Source organism: Somniosus microcephalus, chromosome 20, assembly GCF_052327205.1.
Source record: "Somniosus microcephalus isolate GS21.2 chromosome 20, FLI_Smic_1.0, whole genome shotgun sequence".
Taxonomy (NCBI): domain Eukaryota; kingdom Metazoa; phylum Chordata; class Chondrichthyes; order Squaliformes; family Somniosidae; genus Somniosus; species Somniosus microcephalus.
Genome location: NC_141006.1, coordinates 51991057 through 52006988, shown reverse-complemented (window position 1 = coordinate 52006988; position 15932 = coordinate 51991057). Strand labels below are relative to the sequence as shown.

General features: G+C 44.9%; 1 protein-coding gene across 1 annotated transcript in view; it reads right to left on the bottom strand.

The window, feature by feature from the left end:
* The window catches only part of mfsd2ab (MFSD2 lysolipid transporter A, lysophospholipid b), an 85794-nt gene that overhangs the window by 24886 nt on the left and 44976 nt on the right, over positions 1-15932 (bottom strand). Inside the window, exons 4-6 of the mRNA XM_085962676.1 lie at positions 5138-5270; positions 3688-3766; positions 1533-1699 (exon numbers count right to left, since the gene is read on the bottom strand). Of these exons, the coding sequence (XP_085818802.1) occupies positions 1533-1699; positions 3688-3766; positions 5138-5270 (379 nt within the window). The remainder of the gene's footprint in view (positions 1-1532; positions 1700-3687; positions 3767-5137; positions 5271-15932) is intronic.

Sequence of the window (15932 nt, the reverse complement as noted above, 5' to 3'; positions counted from 1 at the left end):
ACTTCCCGGTTAGTCGGGATCTGCCGGGAGGGGGACCATGGGCCAGAAGAGGCCTTGGACCTCCCTCGTCACTGGCTCCTCCCCACCACCCCCCCCTCCCCGAACACGTCCAGAACCCCCTCCACCCATCTGACTGGCGGGGACCTCTGGCCTCCTGCTGCTGAATTTCCACTCCCACCTGTCGGTCAGGCCGTGGATCCAGCCGAGTTACCGTGGAAATTTATGGAAGTGAGGCCCGGCCGTTAAGATTGGTCAGGCCCCCACGTCCTCGGACTCCCCGGGTTCTCCACCTGCTTCGAGGCTCACAAGCACCATACCCAATCGTGGCCATTGTTGGAGTAATGTCATGTGAGATGAGCTCTGGATAGATGTAGCTACCCTCTTGGGCCAGATTCTATCATAGTGGTTATCAAGCTTTTCTGTTCGGGGGCAGCTCCTAGGAATATTATCACACCCACTTCTGGAAAGCAAGTATTAGCTATTCAAAGGAAAACTGTACTATCAAACAGAAAGCACTATCTGTTGGTGCTCAACAACAGAAATATCGTACTAGTATTTCAACAAAGTCTGATGACTGCAGGGGCTCCTAGATTCTGCTCAGTTTGAAAACCTATGATCTAACACACTGGGCTGGATTTTCATTGAGGAATCGGGTTGCAGGTGGGACTACAACTTTCGGGGTTGTAGTCCCACCTCCATCGAGATGCGGCCAATCCACGCGATTTTAACTTGATTGGCCTTGCTGAGCCCGCCCAGCGGGCTCAGCAGGCCAATTAAGGGCCACTCGGCAACAGGTGATGTCACAGACTGAAATTTCATCTGTCAAGAGATTTTGACAGATGAAAGATTAGCGTTTCACAGCTGTTGGAAGCTGTCAAACACTGACAGTCTTACTTCTAACCTGAGTCCTTCTCCACAGGCTCAGTTAGAAATCTCTACTGCACAGAAAGCTGCAGGCTGTCACTTTTGACAGTTCGCAGCCATTCTTTCTGTGCCGGTGAGATGATGGACTCCCAGGACCTAAAGAAAGGAAGGCTGTAAAGGTAAGAAAAGGTAATTTACAATTCTTTAATCTCTTTAGACACACCAAACACACTTACCTTTGCACTCATGCACACCACTCAACTGAACACTGACATCTCGACCCCTCCAAGTCCTTCAACCTGACGGCCCGACTCCTCTAACTTGGCGTGGTTTGGAGCTGTCGGGAATCCCACACTTCAACCTTAAAAATAGGGATTAGGCTAAAAACTGCCTGTTAACTACCTGTTAACAGGCACTAATCCCTTCCCGCCTCGGGTAGGCGGGTCCCAGTGCGGGGCGGGTACCCGCCTCCTTTGAAACTGGCATGGAGGCGGGTTGGGGTCGGGACCCCCGATTTCGGGATTTTAACCCCCCGCACGCCTCCAATCCCGACTCCACGGCACAATGAAAATCCTGTCCACTGTCTCACCAAACTTCCCCACCAATTTTTAACATGAGATTGGATTTTGCTACATCTACCTTTAAAATTTGGAGACATGAATACATACCAGTTGGGTGATGGAACTGTTGGGGTTGTACTGTGTACTGTTGACGTCAATTGTGGATATTGAAGTGTTCATGCCATTTTCATGAATGCAGGGAGCATCAGCCCCACCTACAATCTGGCCTTGTATTGCTGTTCCTAGTACTGTTCCCAGCACCTCCACAGTCATACCTGCAATGGAAGGTGGAAAAATCACTAACTTTACAGGAACCCACCTTCAAATGCCTAGAAATGGAGGAACTGACCGGCTACCAGCTCAAAATTACCTCAGGCCCCTATAGCCAATATCCTGCAGAAAGAAGTGACCTACGGGTATCGGAGGACTGCTGTCAGTTTGTAACATTCCAAGTGCTGGTCACCAAAAATATCAAGGCTTCTCTGTTCAAATCAGGGATATTCCTCATTTTCTTTACATTCTTTACAATCCAGAATTATATTTTAGCATAGTGGACACTCAGCATTAGAGTTCAAGGCATTAACAACCACAGAAAATAAAATATCAAGTCAAGTGGTTGTTAAATCATATATATATATATATATATATATATATACACACACAGTATACACACACACACACACACACACACCACCACACACACACACACACACACACACACACACACACACACACACACACACACACACACACACACACACACACACACACACACACACACACACACACACACACACACGGGAGTAGGCTGGGGAAGTAGAAATAGGGCTGGATTTTCCAAGCCCCGAGGAGGTGGGCCAGCCGGTAAACTCGGAGAAAGTGGGGGCGGATGGCAAAGTCACCCCCATCCCGCCTCCGTGCCCTTTTGCCAGGAGGCGGGAAGATGTGTAGCTTCGGGTCCCGTCTCCTGGAGGCGGGAAAGGCATTTAAATCCTTTTAACTGCCTGTTAACAGGCAGGAAAAAGGATTAGTGCCATTTTACCTTCACAGGTGAAGGCTTCCCGACCTTGGAGAACCCCGCCGGGTTGGAGGAGGTCTGTGGAGGTCGAGGCACCTAGAAGTAAGGTGTAGCGGTGCGTGATGGGTGCAAGTGTGGAGTGGTAAGTCTGTAAGGTGAGTGATAAGTTTAAAAAAGTGTTCACTTACCTTGTTTTCTTCCTACAGCCTTTAGCCGCGGTAGATCGGGAGAGCCAACATCCACCTTGTCAATTTCACAGCCATGTGAAATTTACACAGTTGAAAGGTTTGATGAGACCTGAACACAAGGACTCATCAAACTAAAGAGAATGTCAGTGTTTTGACAGCTTCACAGAGCTGTCAAACGCTGTCATTTCTTCTTTGAAGAAGTCTTGACAGATAGCATGTCTGACGTTGACGTGATCTGTCAGTGGCTTCCTCCCTAATTGGCCCGCTGAGCCCGCAGGGCTCAATCAGGGGAAAATTCCTGTGATTGGTCAGGCGAGGATGGAGGCGGGACATTGACACGACAAGCAGCTGTCCCACCTCCATTCACAAAATCCAGTCCATTGTCTTGTGCCGATAAAACAGAATTCAAACCAACTATTAAAAAAAAAATCAGGTTCATTCATAAAAATCAAAACACACCTGGAAATATTCTGCCAGTTTTAGTTTCTCCAATTTTACTTTTTCAGTTAAATGTTTGGTAGTTTTCATCAACAACCAAAGAAAAATATTCTTTGCAGCCACTCAAATTTAAAAAAAGAATTAAAATAGTGGACATTATTAGCTGCACTAAAACAGATTAATCAGTCAATTCAATTCAATTCAAATCGCTTTATTGGCATGACAAGTTACATCTTATGTTGCCAAAGCATCGGAAAACATTCATGTTTATTCACAAAAATACAGATCTATCCATCCATACATTGTATAAACAGATATATCTGAGTGTATAAATATATACTTTCATATAATTTATATATACTCTTTTCTTATATTTACTGGTTGTCCCTCTGTTTATGGCGAGCTGTAACATAGTGTGCCGCTAGTGTTATGCAATTTCTCTCTTCCGCTAGTAGGTATGGGAGTTTTTGGTCGTCATTCAAATTTCTGAATTCTGGGCATATTTTTGTGAATTTTGGGTAGAAATTCTCCCTTACGCCCTGATATTTTCTACAAGTCTCCTGTTAGACAAACTAAAGCTGTTAAAAACCCATTAATAAAATGGAAAAGGCTTACTCACGATAAGCTGTTGCAGAATCCCTTTCCTTTTGGTCTGTGCTTATGAACATTGTAAGTGCAGAGTAGGGTACGTGGAAGCACTTTAAGAAAAAAAATGGAACATTTTATTTGCAAAGAGAGCCATTTAAAAAAAATTAAAAATAAGCTCTTTATCTTTGGAATTTTTAAGTTACATTGCAGCATCTGCAACACGAGAGGGGGAAAAGACAAAATACAAATAAAGGTGAGCTACAGTTATAAAAAATATAGCACAGAACATTGCAACAATAAAACAATGCAAGCTTATTACACTCGAGGTAACATTAAACTAATCCACAATATTGTCAAAAGATCATATAAACTAAAGCGAGGTATTGTGCTGTGAGTCTCAACAAGGAGAACCACAAAAGGCCTAGTCAGGCCTGATGGTGATTTATTTTAAATGATGTGAACTAAATGACAAGAATTTACTGCATGATATATTGCATTACATTTCATGTTTCTGCTGGTGCTGCACTCCGTGGCCCTTTCTAATTGGGGTGACTGTCCATACTCGGTAATAACACATGTCTATGTATATTCTAGGTTTAGCACAGCAGCATAGAGGGGATTGATGTGATGGAAATTGCAGGCTGCTCAGCTACTCCCAGCTAGCAGTGGACTTTCATATTAAATGCGCAAATTCGATCCTGCATGGAGAATCTGTTCCCCATTTGAGAGGGGTTGGGGAAAAGGAAGAGGAACAAAAATGATGAGTGCTGAGAGGGGCACTAACTTTGCATTTACCAAAGGTGTTGCTACAAGTCAAAGCAGTGCAGCTGGGCCATGTAAACAGATCCATTTTTGGTGAACACAGACTAACGGGGCCTTTTTACCACCTGCAAAATCTAGCCTGGACCTTGCAGCTCAAGGACATTGGAATAATAGGAAACATTATTCACACATTGGAAGCACTGAATCTCATGCATTTCCATCAAGTGTAATTTCCCCCCAAAAAAACAGCCCAAAGACAACATGTGACCAGCCAAGTCAAGCAGGTGAAAAAGGATGTTTACAGACAAATATCCATGGACACAAATTATGTTACAGCAGGTAATGCTGTTGCATTAACTTCAAGAACTAGGTTAGTATTTCTGGCATTGGTTGTGGAAGAACTCTGCTGCTGAATGCTGTATTAGACTGGATCAATTTCAGATTCATAAATGCCAAACTTTGGGCACCTAAAAACAGAAGCAATCCCCCCCCCCACCCCCAAAGTGAATACGCACCACTATGTGTTGAGTGACCTTTGGCCCGGTTTGAGTACATTTGAGTACATTTCGTTGTACTGCACTTGTGCACTAACAATGACAATAAAGTTGATTATGATTATGAGGGGCCTGGAAATAATTAACACAGAATTGGATTTTCTATCCCATGTGTCACTGGATCACTATATGTAATAAATGCAGCCTCCCTGGTTAAGTACTTACTGTTTGCAGGGTTTGAAACAAGCAGTAGAAGATCAAGTACCAAAAGATTTTTCCAACCTCAGATATATTTCCATCTGGTACATACCACAGGAGAAAGTAAGAGGCTACTGCGAATGGTGCAGAGCAAACAATCCTGGAAAATCAAGAAGTAAAGCCAATTTTAATTTTTTTTTAAATGCCACTAAGCATTAACTCCGTTCTATTGTACTCATCTTCCCCATTGTTGGCCCCATTTCTGCATTGTGCAAATTTGGCTCAGGCTACGATCATCTAATACCAGACGCAAGCGTTTCTAACTGCAGAAACCAAGGTTAAATTCACAAGGGTTAGATGTCAGTTAATAGCACTAGCTAACCTGCAATGTAATGCAGTGCCACATTTTGCTTGAAATTGGGTTTGCGGACTTCTGACTTTTAAATCTTTAATATCCAGGTGGATCGTCGTCCTTCCAGAGGGTGTTGTCCTTTCTTTTAATTTGTAATGGACAAATACTCTATTACGCCCCTGGCCCAGCCGGTCCTGCTTCTCTCCACATCAGCTGGAGTGACAGCGGACACAAGAATGAACTGATCACTTTTGCCACAGTGCCATGTGCTGCCTGGCAATTGAGCTCAGGATGCCGGTGGGCATTTCATTACAATATAATCTTTTGTAGAAATAAAAAGCAGAACATTCTGGGACCACTCAGCAGGCCAGGCAGCGTCTGTGGAGAGAGGAAGGCCGGGTTTACATTTCAGGTCGATGACCGTTTCTCAGAACTGGGAGACGTTACAGATGGAACAGCTGATATGGAGGAACAGAGCCAGGGAAAAGGGGGCAGGTTAAAAAGAATGGTCCGTGATGAAATGACAGAAGTGATAGTCGAGACACAAAAGGAGGCAATAATGAGAGGAATGATTGGTTGACTTCTTTTTAAAGATACTAGTTACACACCAACTTCAAATATCTTCAGGGATGACTACATTTGGTCAGAAACAGGAGAACAATTTAAAAAAAGAAATGCATAAATTCACAAGACATGATGGTTACTTTGATTTCAGTAATTATGTTTAAATATATCCCTCGCCATTGGCCCTGCCCATCAGGTGACTGGCGATACCCCTCAGTAGATGCCATTCTCCTGTGACATAGACATCATTCCACATCTTAGAAGACAATCACGGCAAGCACCAGAACAGCTGACAAACCCAAAAATAGCCGTCACTATGCCAGCTGTGCTGGGGCAAGTTACTGCCTGTAACAGGAGTGCTGAGGTTAGGAGGATGTTCATAAACTGCTTGAACTTCAGTCGTGCGTCGGGAGGGGATCTGAATTTCTGTGACATGTGTCTTAACACACGCACCAATCCAATAGTTATTCTATATTTAGTAAATCTATATATATAAATCGGTCGGTGTGTCTGTCTGTCATTCTGTCTGTCATCGCCTGTGCGTCTGTCGGGCTATGCGCTCGAAAGTTACAGGGCGTACCTACGCGCGCGTTAACTCCAAAGAAAGCTTACGCTTCCGAGACGGTTTTAAGCGTATTTACTTTTCGGTCGGACGAAAATTGTTCGCGCCTTATGCAAAAAACCTTCAAAATTAAACTCATTATCTGCTAGCATTGATTGACTGACGTCAAGGTTCCACCAATCCTGTTCCGTCACGATTGACTAATCCTACAGTACGGTCCCCTGATGGTTGGCCAATCGGTGTGTGTGTGGGCGGGACTATTCGTTTTCATCTCGGGGATGTGCCAGCCATTGTTTCACTACCAGCTCTGACTTCAGCTTCCAGCTCAAATGACTTCAGCTTCCAGCTAAAACTACTTTGAAAGTTAGTATCTCTTTTAAAAATAACATAAGATTTACCAAAAATGTTTTATAAGTACTTTCACTTTCATTTTTCAAGCTTTTAAAAGGTAGACAGACAGGGACACAGACAGGGCCCTAAAGCCTGCCACTCGATTTAGAATGTTGCCCAGCACCAGATTCACAAAGGGACACAGACAGGGCCCCAAAGCCTGGCACTCGATTTAAACCGCCTGCCCCAAAACAGCCCTGGCAACGCCGGGCTCTCCAGCTAGTACATTATATGTTGTTTCAAGAAACTCTCTTCTATAAACTTATGCTTGTCTCAAGTTTTGCTCTTATTTCCACGCAGCTCATTTCAAAAGCAACCCCAGTTTGGATTTCTCCACTGCCAGGGCCGTGAATGTAATGTTATGCTCACTTCACACTAGAAACAGTATTAAACACATTGGCAGTAACTACATTTCTTGTTGGCAATAATGTGCTGTATTAAAATTTTATGTGGGTGAGACACCAATACATTTGCAATGGGTTAATTAAAACACAATTCAATTTAAAAGTAAGAATTCAAACATTAAGGGGTCGATTTTCATTGACCCACGGAGTCGGGATTGGAGGCGTGCTGGGGGGCGGTGGTTAAAGTCCCGAATTCGGGGGTCCCGACACCATCCCGCCCCCAACCCGCCTCCATGTAAGTTTCAAAGGAGGCGGGTACCCGCCCCACACTGGGACCCGCCTACCCGAGGCGGGAAGGGATTAGTGCCAATTAACAGATAGTTAACAGGCAGTTTTTAGCCTAATCCCTATTTTTAAGGTTGGCGTGTGGGATTCCCGACGGCTCCAAACCACGCCAAGTTTGAGTCGTCGGGCCGTCGGGTTGAAGGACTTGGCGGGGTCGATATGTCGGTGTTCAGGTGAGTGATGGGTGCATGAGTGCAGAGGTAAGTGTGTTTGGTGTGTCTAAAGTGTGTAAAGAAGTTTAAATTACCTGTACTTACCTTTACAGCCTTCCGTCCTCTAGGTTTTGGGAGTCCATCATCTAACCGGTACAGAAAGCAGAATGGCTGCGAACTGTCAAAAGTGACAGCCTGCAGCTTTCTGTGCTGGTGAGATTTCTAACGGAGTCTGTGTAGAAGGACTCAGGTTAGAAGTAAGACTGTCAGTGTATGACAGCTTCAAACAGCTGTGAAACGCTGATATTTCATCTGTCAAAACGTCTTGACAGATGAAATTTCAGTCTGTGACGTCACCTGTTGCCGGGTGGCCCTTAATTGGCCTGCTGAGCCCGCTGGGCGAGCTCAACAAGGTCAATCAAGTTAAAATCGTGTGGATTGGCCGCATCTCGATGGAGGCGGGACTACAACCCCGAAAGTTGTAGTCCCGCCTCCTTCCTGACTTCTGAATGAAAATCACCCCCTAAAACTTTGCAGTTTGCCAGGAAGAATGTGAAGATATATACAGGAAACTCTTTGGTATCCGGCACCGACGGGACCGGGATGGTGCCGGTTGATTAAAAATTCCGGATGACGGAGAGGGTTATCTACCGAGGCTATTTTTAACAAACAAAAATTTTTTAAATCAAGAAATGTGCAGTATACAGTAACTGGGTACTCACCTACAGAATGTTGTGTTAAATGGTGGAAGATGCTTGATTAAGTACAGTACTGCCAGTTGAGGGTAATCCATAACTCTTTTAATTACTTAACAATGGCGGATCGGAAGAGACTACTGGCAGCGTGGGAGAGTCAGACTCCTGTTATTGAGGTGTTCAAACTTCCGACAGCGCTAAGAAGCCGAGTAGTGGCAGTTTGGAGAACTACCCCCACTGACTAACTCGGCCACCGCGGGAGACTCGGACTCGGACTGAGCAACATTTCCGGTTATTGAGGTGTTGTTTTCGGAGTATGATTTTTGCCGGTTAAAGAATTCCGGATATTTAGGTGCCGTTTAAACGAGAGTTTCCTGTATTTTTAAATCTTTTTGCCTCCAATCCCCAAATTTTTCTTCCCATTCACCTCTCCCTCCCTAAGGCACAACTAATGAACCTTTGGTACCTTGACTAAGTGCGGTTTGAACAGAGTGCTGGGAGTTGGGTGAGTCAGGGAGTCTTAACTGTTTGCTAAAATCAAACTTTTGTTTGTTTTACATTTACTGTTAACTGTTTAAAATCTAAATTTCCCAGCCTTAAGCAGGGTTATAAAGGGATATACAAGGCCTACAATCCAGAGCAGCTGAAGGCAGTTAATTAGGGAAACTAGATTAAACTGGTTTTCCTGTAGCAGGGCTTAGCCAGCTCCTTTGTTTCAGGGCCTATAAAAACAGGCTTTGCAGTGCCATTTGCACTGAGTGCTGGGAGTTGGGTGAGTCAGGCGAGGAGTGGAAGGAGGAGCTCCCTTGCTTCACCTAACTTTCACCCTGTAGGAATTGGTTCTTACTTTACACCAAGGAAAGAGTCTGAGAGCGGGAGCAGTCCAACAACAACAACAACTGCAAAAACACTAAAGTGACATCACAACCAGGGAAGGAGCTGATTGGTAAGTAGGACCTGGTGAGTATTTCTACAGTCCAGTCGTTAAAGTAAAAGTAAGGTCTCTAGTTTAGAGTAAGTAGTGTGTAAAGTGAAGTAAGGTCCCTAGTGTATTTAATATTCTTTAATTTAGAGGAAGTAAAGGGAGTAAATTAAGGGTAGGACATGGCAGGGCAGCTTGGCAGTGTGAAATGCTCCTCCTGTGCTATGTGGGAAGTCGGGGACACTTTCAGTGTCCAGGGCGAACACACGCGCAGGAAGTGTCTCCAGCTGCAGCTACTCGAAATCCGCGTTTCGGAGCTGGAGCTGCGGCTGGAGTCACTGTGGAGCATCCGTGAGGCTGAGATCTTCGTGATTAGCACGTTTAACAAGGTGGTCACTCTGCAGGTAAAGAGTGCACAGGCAGAAAGGGAATGGGTGACCGCCAAACAGAGTAAAAGAACTAGGAAGGTAGTGCAGGAGTCCCCTGGGTCCATCTCCCTCTCCAACAGATTTCCCGTTTTGGATACTGCTGGGGGAGATGGTTTCTCAGGGGAATGCAGCAAGAGCCAAGTCCGTGGCACTAAGAGTGGCTCAGCTACACAGGAGGAGAGGAAAAAGAGTGGGAGAGCAATAGCGATAGGGGATTCTATCGTAAGGGGAACGGAGAAGTTTCTGTGGCCGCAAACGTGACTCCAGGATGGTATGTTTCCTCCCTGGTGCCAGGGTCAAGGATGTCACTGAGCGGCTGCAGGACATTCTGAAGGGGGAGGGTGAACAGCCAGAGGTCGTGGTCCATATCGGTATCAACGACATGGGTAGAAAGAGGGATGAGGCCCTGCAAGCAGAATATAGGGAGCTAGGAAATAAATTAAAAAGCAGGACCTCAAAGGTAGTAATCTCAGGATTACTCCCAGTGCCACGTGCTAGCAAGAGCAGAAATAGGAGAATAGACCAGGTGAATGCGTGGCTGGAGAGATGGTGTAGGAAGGAGGGATTTAAATTCCTGAGGCATTGGGACCGATTTCTGGGGAAGGTGGAACCTGTACAAGCTGGACGGGTTACACCTCGGCAGAACCGGGACCAATATCCTCGCGGGGGGGTTTGCTAATGCTGTTGGGAAGGATTTAAACTAGTTTCTCAGGGGGTTGAGAACTTAAGTGTGGGCCCAGAACGGAGAGAAACAAAAATGGAAGTGCAAGTTAGAAAAGTAGTCAGCAAAACTAGTAGGAAGCAGAAACAAAGGCCAACAGTAAAGAGGGTAAAATTGCAGAAAAATATTACAGGCAAAGTTGAAGGCACTTCATCTAAATACACGTAGCATTTGCAACAAGGTGGATGAATTAATGGCACAAATAGAAGTAAATGGGTATGATGTAATTGCCATTACAGAGACATGGTTGCAGGGTAATCAAAGCTGGGAACTGAATGTTCCATTTAGGAAGGAGACAAAAAGGAAAAGGAGGTGGCGTAGCACTGTTAATAAGGGATGAGATCGGTATGGTAGAGATAAAAGCTCTTGGCTCGGCAGATTGTGATGTAGAACTGGAATTAGTTTGGGTGGAGCTACGAAACAGCAAAGGGAGGAAAACATTGGTGGGAGTTGTGTATAGGCCACCAAACAGTAGTGGTAATGTAGGGCACAGTATCAATCAAGAGATTAGAAGTGCATGTAATAAGGGCAATACAGTAATCATGGGGGATTTTAATCTACATATTGACTGGACAAATCAAATTACCACTAATTGTGTAGAGGATGAATTCTTGGAATGCATGCGAGATGGTTTCCTGGATCAGTATGTGGAGGAACCAACCAGGGAACAGGCTATTCTGGATCTGGTACTGTGTAATGAAAAAGGGCTAATCAATAATCTTGTGGTAAAGGGGCCTTTAGGGACAAGTGACCATAATATGATTGAATTTTACATTAAGTTTGAGTGATGTAGTCCAATCTGAAACCAAGGTCTTCAATCTAAATAGGGGAAACTACAAGGATATGAGGGACAAGTTGGCCATGGTAAATTGGGAGACTACACTATAAAAAGTATGAAGGTGGACATACAATGGCTAACATTCAAGGAAATAATGCATAATTTGCAACAAACATATATTCCTCTGGGGCATAAAAACCCAAAAGGAAAAGTGATCCAACCATGGTTAACAAAAGAAATTAAAGCTAGTATTAAGTCAAAGCAGGAAGCTGAAAGTTGCCAGAAAAAGTGGTCAGCCTGAGGATTGGGATTTTTTAGAAATCAGCAAAGGGGGACCAAGAAATTGATAAAGAAGGGGAAAATGGAATATGAGCACAAACTAGCAAAATATAAAAATGGATTGTAAAAGCTTCTATAGGTATGTGAAAAGGAAAAGACTGGCGAAGGTAAATGTAGGTCCTTTACAGTCAGAGATGGGAGAATTTATAATGGGGAATGAGAAAATGGCAGAGAAATTAAATAAATACTTTGGGCTGGATTTTCATTCAGAAGTCTGGAAGGAGGTGGGACTACAACTGTCGGGTTTTAGTCCCGCCTCCATCAAGATGCGGCCAATCCACGCGATTTTCCCTTGATTGACCTTGCTGAGCCTGCTGGGCGGGCTCAGCAGGCCAATTAAGGGCCACCCGGCAACAGGTGACGTCACAGACTGAAATTTCATCTGTCAAGACGTGTTGACAGATGAAATATCAGTGTTTCACAGCTGTTTGAAGCTGTCACACTGACAGTCTTACTTCTAACCCGAGTCCTTCTACGCAGACTCAGTTAGAAATCTCGCCGGCACTGAAAGCTGTCACTTTTGACAGCTCGCGGCCATTCTGCTTTCTGTGCCGGCTGAATGATGGACTCCCGAAGCCTAGAGGAAGGAAGGCTGTAAAAGTAAGTACAGGTAATTTAAACTTCTTTAGAGACACCAAACACACTTACCTTTGCACTCATGCACCCATCACTCACATGAACACTGACATCTCGACTCCTCCAAGTCCTTCAACCCGACGGCCCGCCTCCTCTAACCTGGCATGGTTTGGAGCCATCGGGAATCCCACACGACACCCTTCAAAATAGGGATTAGGCTAAAAACTACCTGTTAACAGGCAGTTAATTGGCACTAATCCCTTCTCACCGCGGGTCCTAGTGCGGGGTGGGTACCCGCCTCTTTTGATACTTACGTGGAGACGAGTTTTGGCCGGGATGGTGTCGGGACCCCCGAATTTGGGATTTTTGCCCCCTGCACGCCTAAAAGCCCGCCTCATGGCACACTGAAAATCAACCCCTTTGTTTCTGTCTTCACGGAGGAAGACACACAAATCCTCCCAGAAATACGAGAAAACCAAGGGTATGACAAGAATGAGGAACTTAAAGAAATTATTAGTTAAAAAAAAAACAGTACTAGCAAAATTAATGGGACTAAAAGTCGATAAATCCCAAGGACCGGATGACCTATATCCTAGGGTTTTGAAAGAGGTGGCCATTGGAATAGTGGACGCATTGGTTGTCATCTTCTAGAATCTATAGAATTTTGGGAGGGTTCCTGCAGATTGGAGGATAGCAAATGTAACCCCGCTATTTAAGAAAGGAGGGAGAGAGAAAACGGAACTACAGAACTGTTAGCCTCACATCAGTAGTTGGGGAAAATGCTGGAATCTATTATTAAGGATGCAATAACCGGGCACTTGGAAACTAATAGTAAAATTAGGCAGAGTCAACATGGATTTATGAACGGGAAATCCTGTTTGACAAACCTATTGGAGTTCTTTGAGGATGTAACTAGTGGAGTAGACAAAGGGGAACCAGTAGATGTGGTGTATTTGGATTTTCAGAAGGCCTTCAATAAGGTCCCACATAAGAGGTTGGTAAATAAATTAGGGCACATGGAATTGGGGATAATATACTAGCATGGATTGGGAATTGGTTAACAGACAGAAAACAAAGAGTAGGGATAAACGGGTCTTTTTCAGGATGGCAGGCTGTGTCTAGTGGGATACCACAAGGATCGGTGCTTGGGCCCCAGCTATTCACAATCTATCAATAATTTGGATGAGGGGACTAAACATAACATTTCCAAATTTGCTGATGATACAAAGCTAGGTGGCAGTGTCAGTTGCAAAGAGGATGTGAAGAGGCTTCAAGGGGATCTCGACAGGCTCAGTGAGTGGGCGAGAACATGGCAGATGGAATATAATGTGGATAAATGTGAAGTTATCCACTTTGGTAGAAAAAACAAAGGCAGAGTATTTCCTAAAATGGTGAAAGATTGCGGAATGCAGATGCTCAAAGGGACCTGGGTGTCCTTGTACATGAGTCACTGAAAGTGAATGTGCAGGTGTAGCAAGCCATTAGGAAGGCAAATGGTAAGCTGGCCTTCATTACAAGAGGATTTGAGTAAAGAAGTCTTACTCCAATTATATAGGGCCTTGGTGAGACCACACCTGGAGTACTGTGTACAATTTTGGTCCATTACCTAAGGAAGGATATACTTGCCATAGAGGGAGTGCAACAAAAATTCACGAGATTGATTCCTGGGATGGCGGGACTGTTGTACGAGCAGAGATTGAGTAAACTAGACCTGTATTCGCTTGAATTCAGAAGAATGAGGGGATCTCATTGAAGCATACAAAATTATTACAGGGCTCTATAGGGTGGATGCTGGGAGAATGTTTCCCTTGGCAGGGGAGTCTAGAACCAGGGGCCACAGCCTCAGGATAAAGGGTAGGCCATTCAGAAGTGAGATGAGAAGAGGGTGGTGAATCTTTGGAATTCTCTACCCCAGAGGGCTGTGGAGGCTGTCATTGGGTATATTCAAAACAGAAGTCGATAGATTTCTGACTAGTAAGGGCATCAAGGGATATGGCGATAGGGCCGGTGAATGGATTTGAGGCAGAAGATCAGCCATGATCTCATTAAATGGCGGAGCAGGCTCGAAGGGCCGAATGGCCTACTCCTATTTCTTATGTTCTTCACCAAGCTATTCAATCATGATTACAGCAGTGAAATCAACTCCCTTGGTTCAGGTGGGGACAGGTAGGTAGAGTTTTTAAAAAAATTAAAAAGGAGTTTCAAGCAGGCATACACGGATCAAAATATAAAGCTTGAGATTTCTGAGGGTTTAAGATACAAAAGTGGCCAATGTAACGGAGGTAAATATATCTTACGTTGACGGTGTTCAAACTTCATGGGCTGGATTTTCATTGAGGAGTCGGGACTACAACTTCGGGGTTGTAGTCCCGTCTCCCTCGAGTTGTGGCCAACCCATGCGATTTTCACTTGATTGACCTTGTTGAGCCCGTCCAACGGGCTCAGCAGGCCAATTAAGGGCCACCTGGCAACAGGTGACAGAGTTTTTGACAGATGAAATATCAGCGTTTCACAGCTGTTTGAAGCTGTCAAACACTGACAATCTGTACTCCCAAGTTAATTCCTTCCTCGCAGGATGATTTAGAGAACAGAAAGCTGAATGCTGCAGATTTTGACAGATCGCGGCCATTCTGCTTTCTGTGCCGGTGAGATGAGGGACTCCAGAGACCTGAAGGAAGGAAGGCTGTAAAGGTAAGTACATGTAAGTAAAACTTCTTTAAACACTTTACACACACCAAACACACTTACCTTTGCACCCATCACTCACCTGAACACTGGACATCTCGACCCCTCCAAGCCCTTCATCCCGACGGCCCACCTCGCTAACTTGGCGTGGTTTGGAGCCATCGGGAATCCCACACTTCAGAAATAAAAATAGGGATTAGGCTAAAAACTGCCCGTTAACGACCTGTTAACAGGCAGTTAATTGGCTCTAATCCCCTTCCCGCCTCGGAGGCGGGTCCCAGCGCAGGTCGGGTACCCGCCTCCTTTGAAACTGGCATGGAGGCGGGTTGGGGGCGGGATGGGTTCGTGCCCCCCCTGATTCAAAGATTTTAACCCCTCACACACCTCCAAGGCTCAATGAAAATCCTGCCCAATGTGTACGGTCCAATTTATCATAAAATCTAATGGCCGTATTTTGACATCTCTTTATCCCTCCTCCACCCCAAAGGTGCCACTTGGATGCCAAGCACTATGTTTAGAATTTGCTCTGCGATTCACCATGACAGTGATATCAGTTGGTGAATATGCGGCATTGTAAACTGAAGCAGAGAGGAGCTGGGAGATTGGTACAGGAAACTTTGTGCTATCCGGCACCGACGGGACCGAGATGTTGCCGTTAGATCAAAACTGCCGGACAAACCAGCGCTAAGGGGAACCAGTGGATGTAGTGTATTTGGACTTCCAAAAGGCATTTGACAAGGTTCCACACACAAGATTACTGATCAAGGTAAAAAATCACGGGATTGGGGGTAATATACTGGCATAGGTGGAAGATTGGCTATCTAACAGAAAACAAAGTTGGGATAAATGGTTCGTTCTCAGGCTGGCAATCAGTAACTAGTGGTGTTCCGCAGGGTTCAGTGCTGGGACCCCAACTCTTTACAATCTATATTAACGATTTGGAGGAAGGGACCGAGTGCAACATATCCA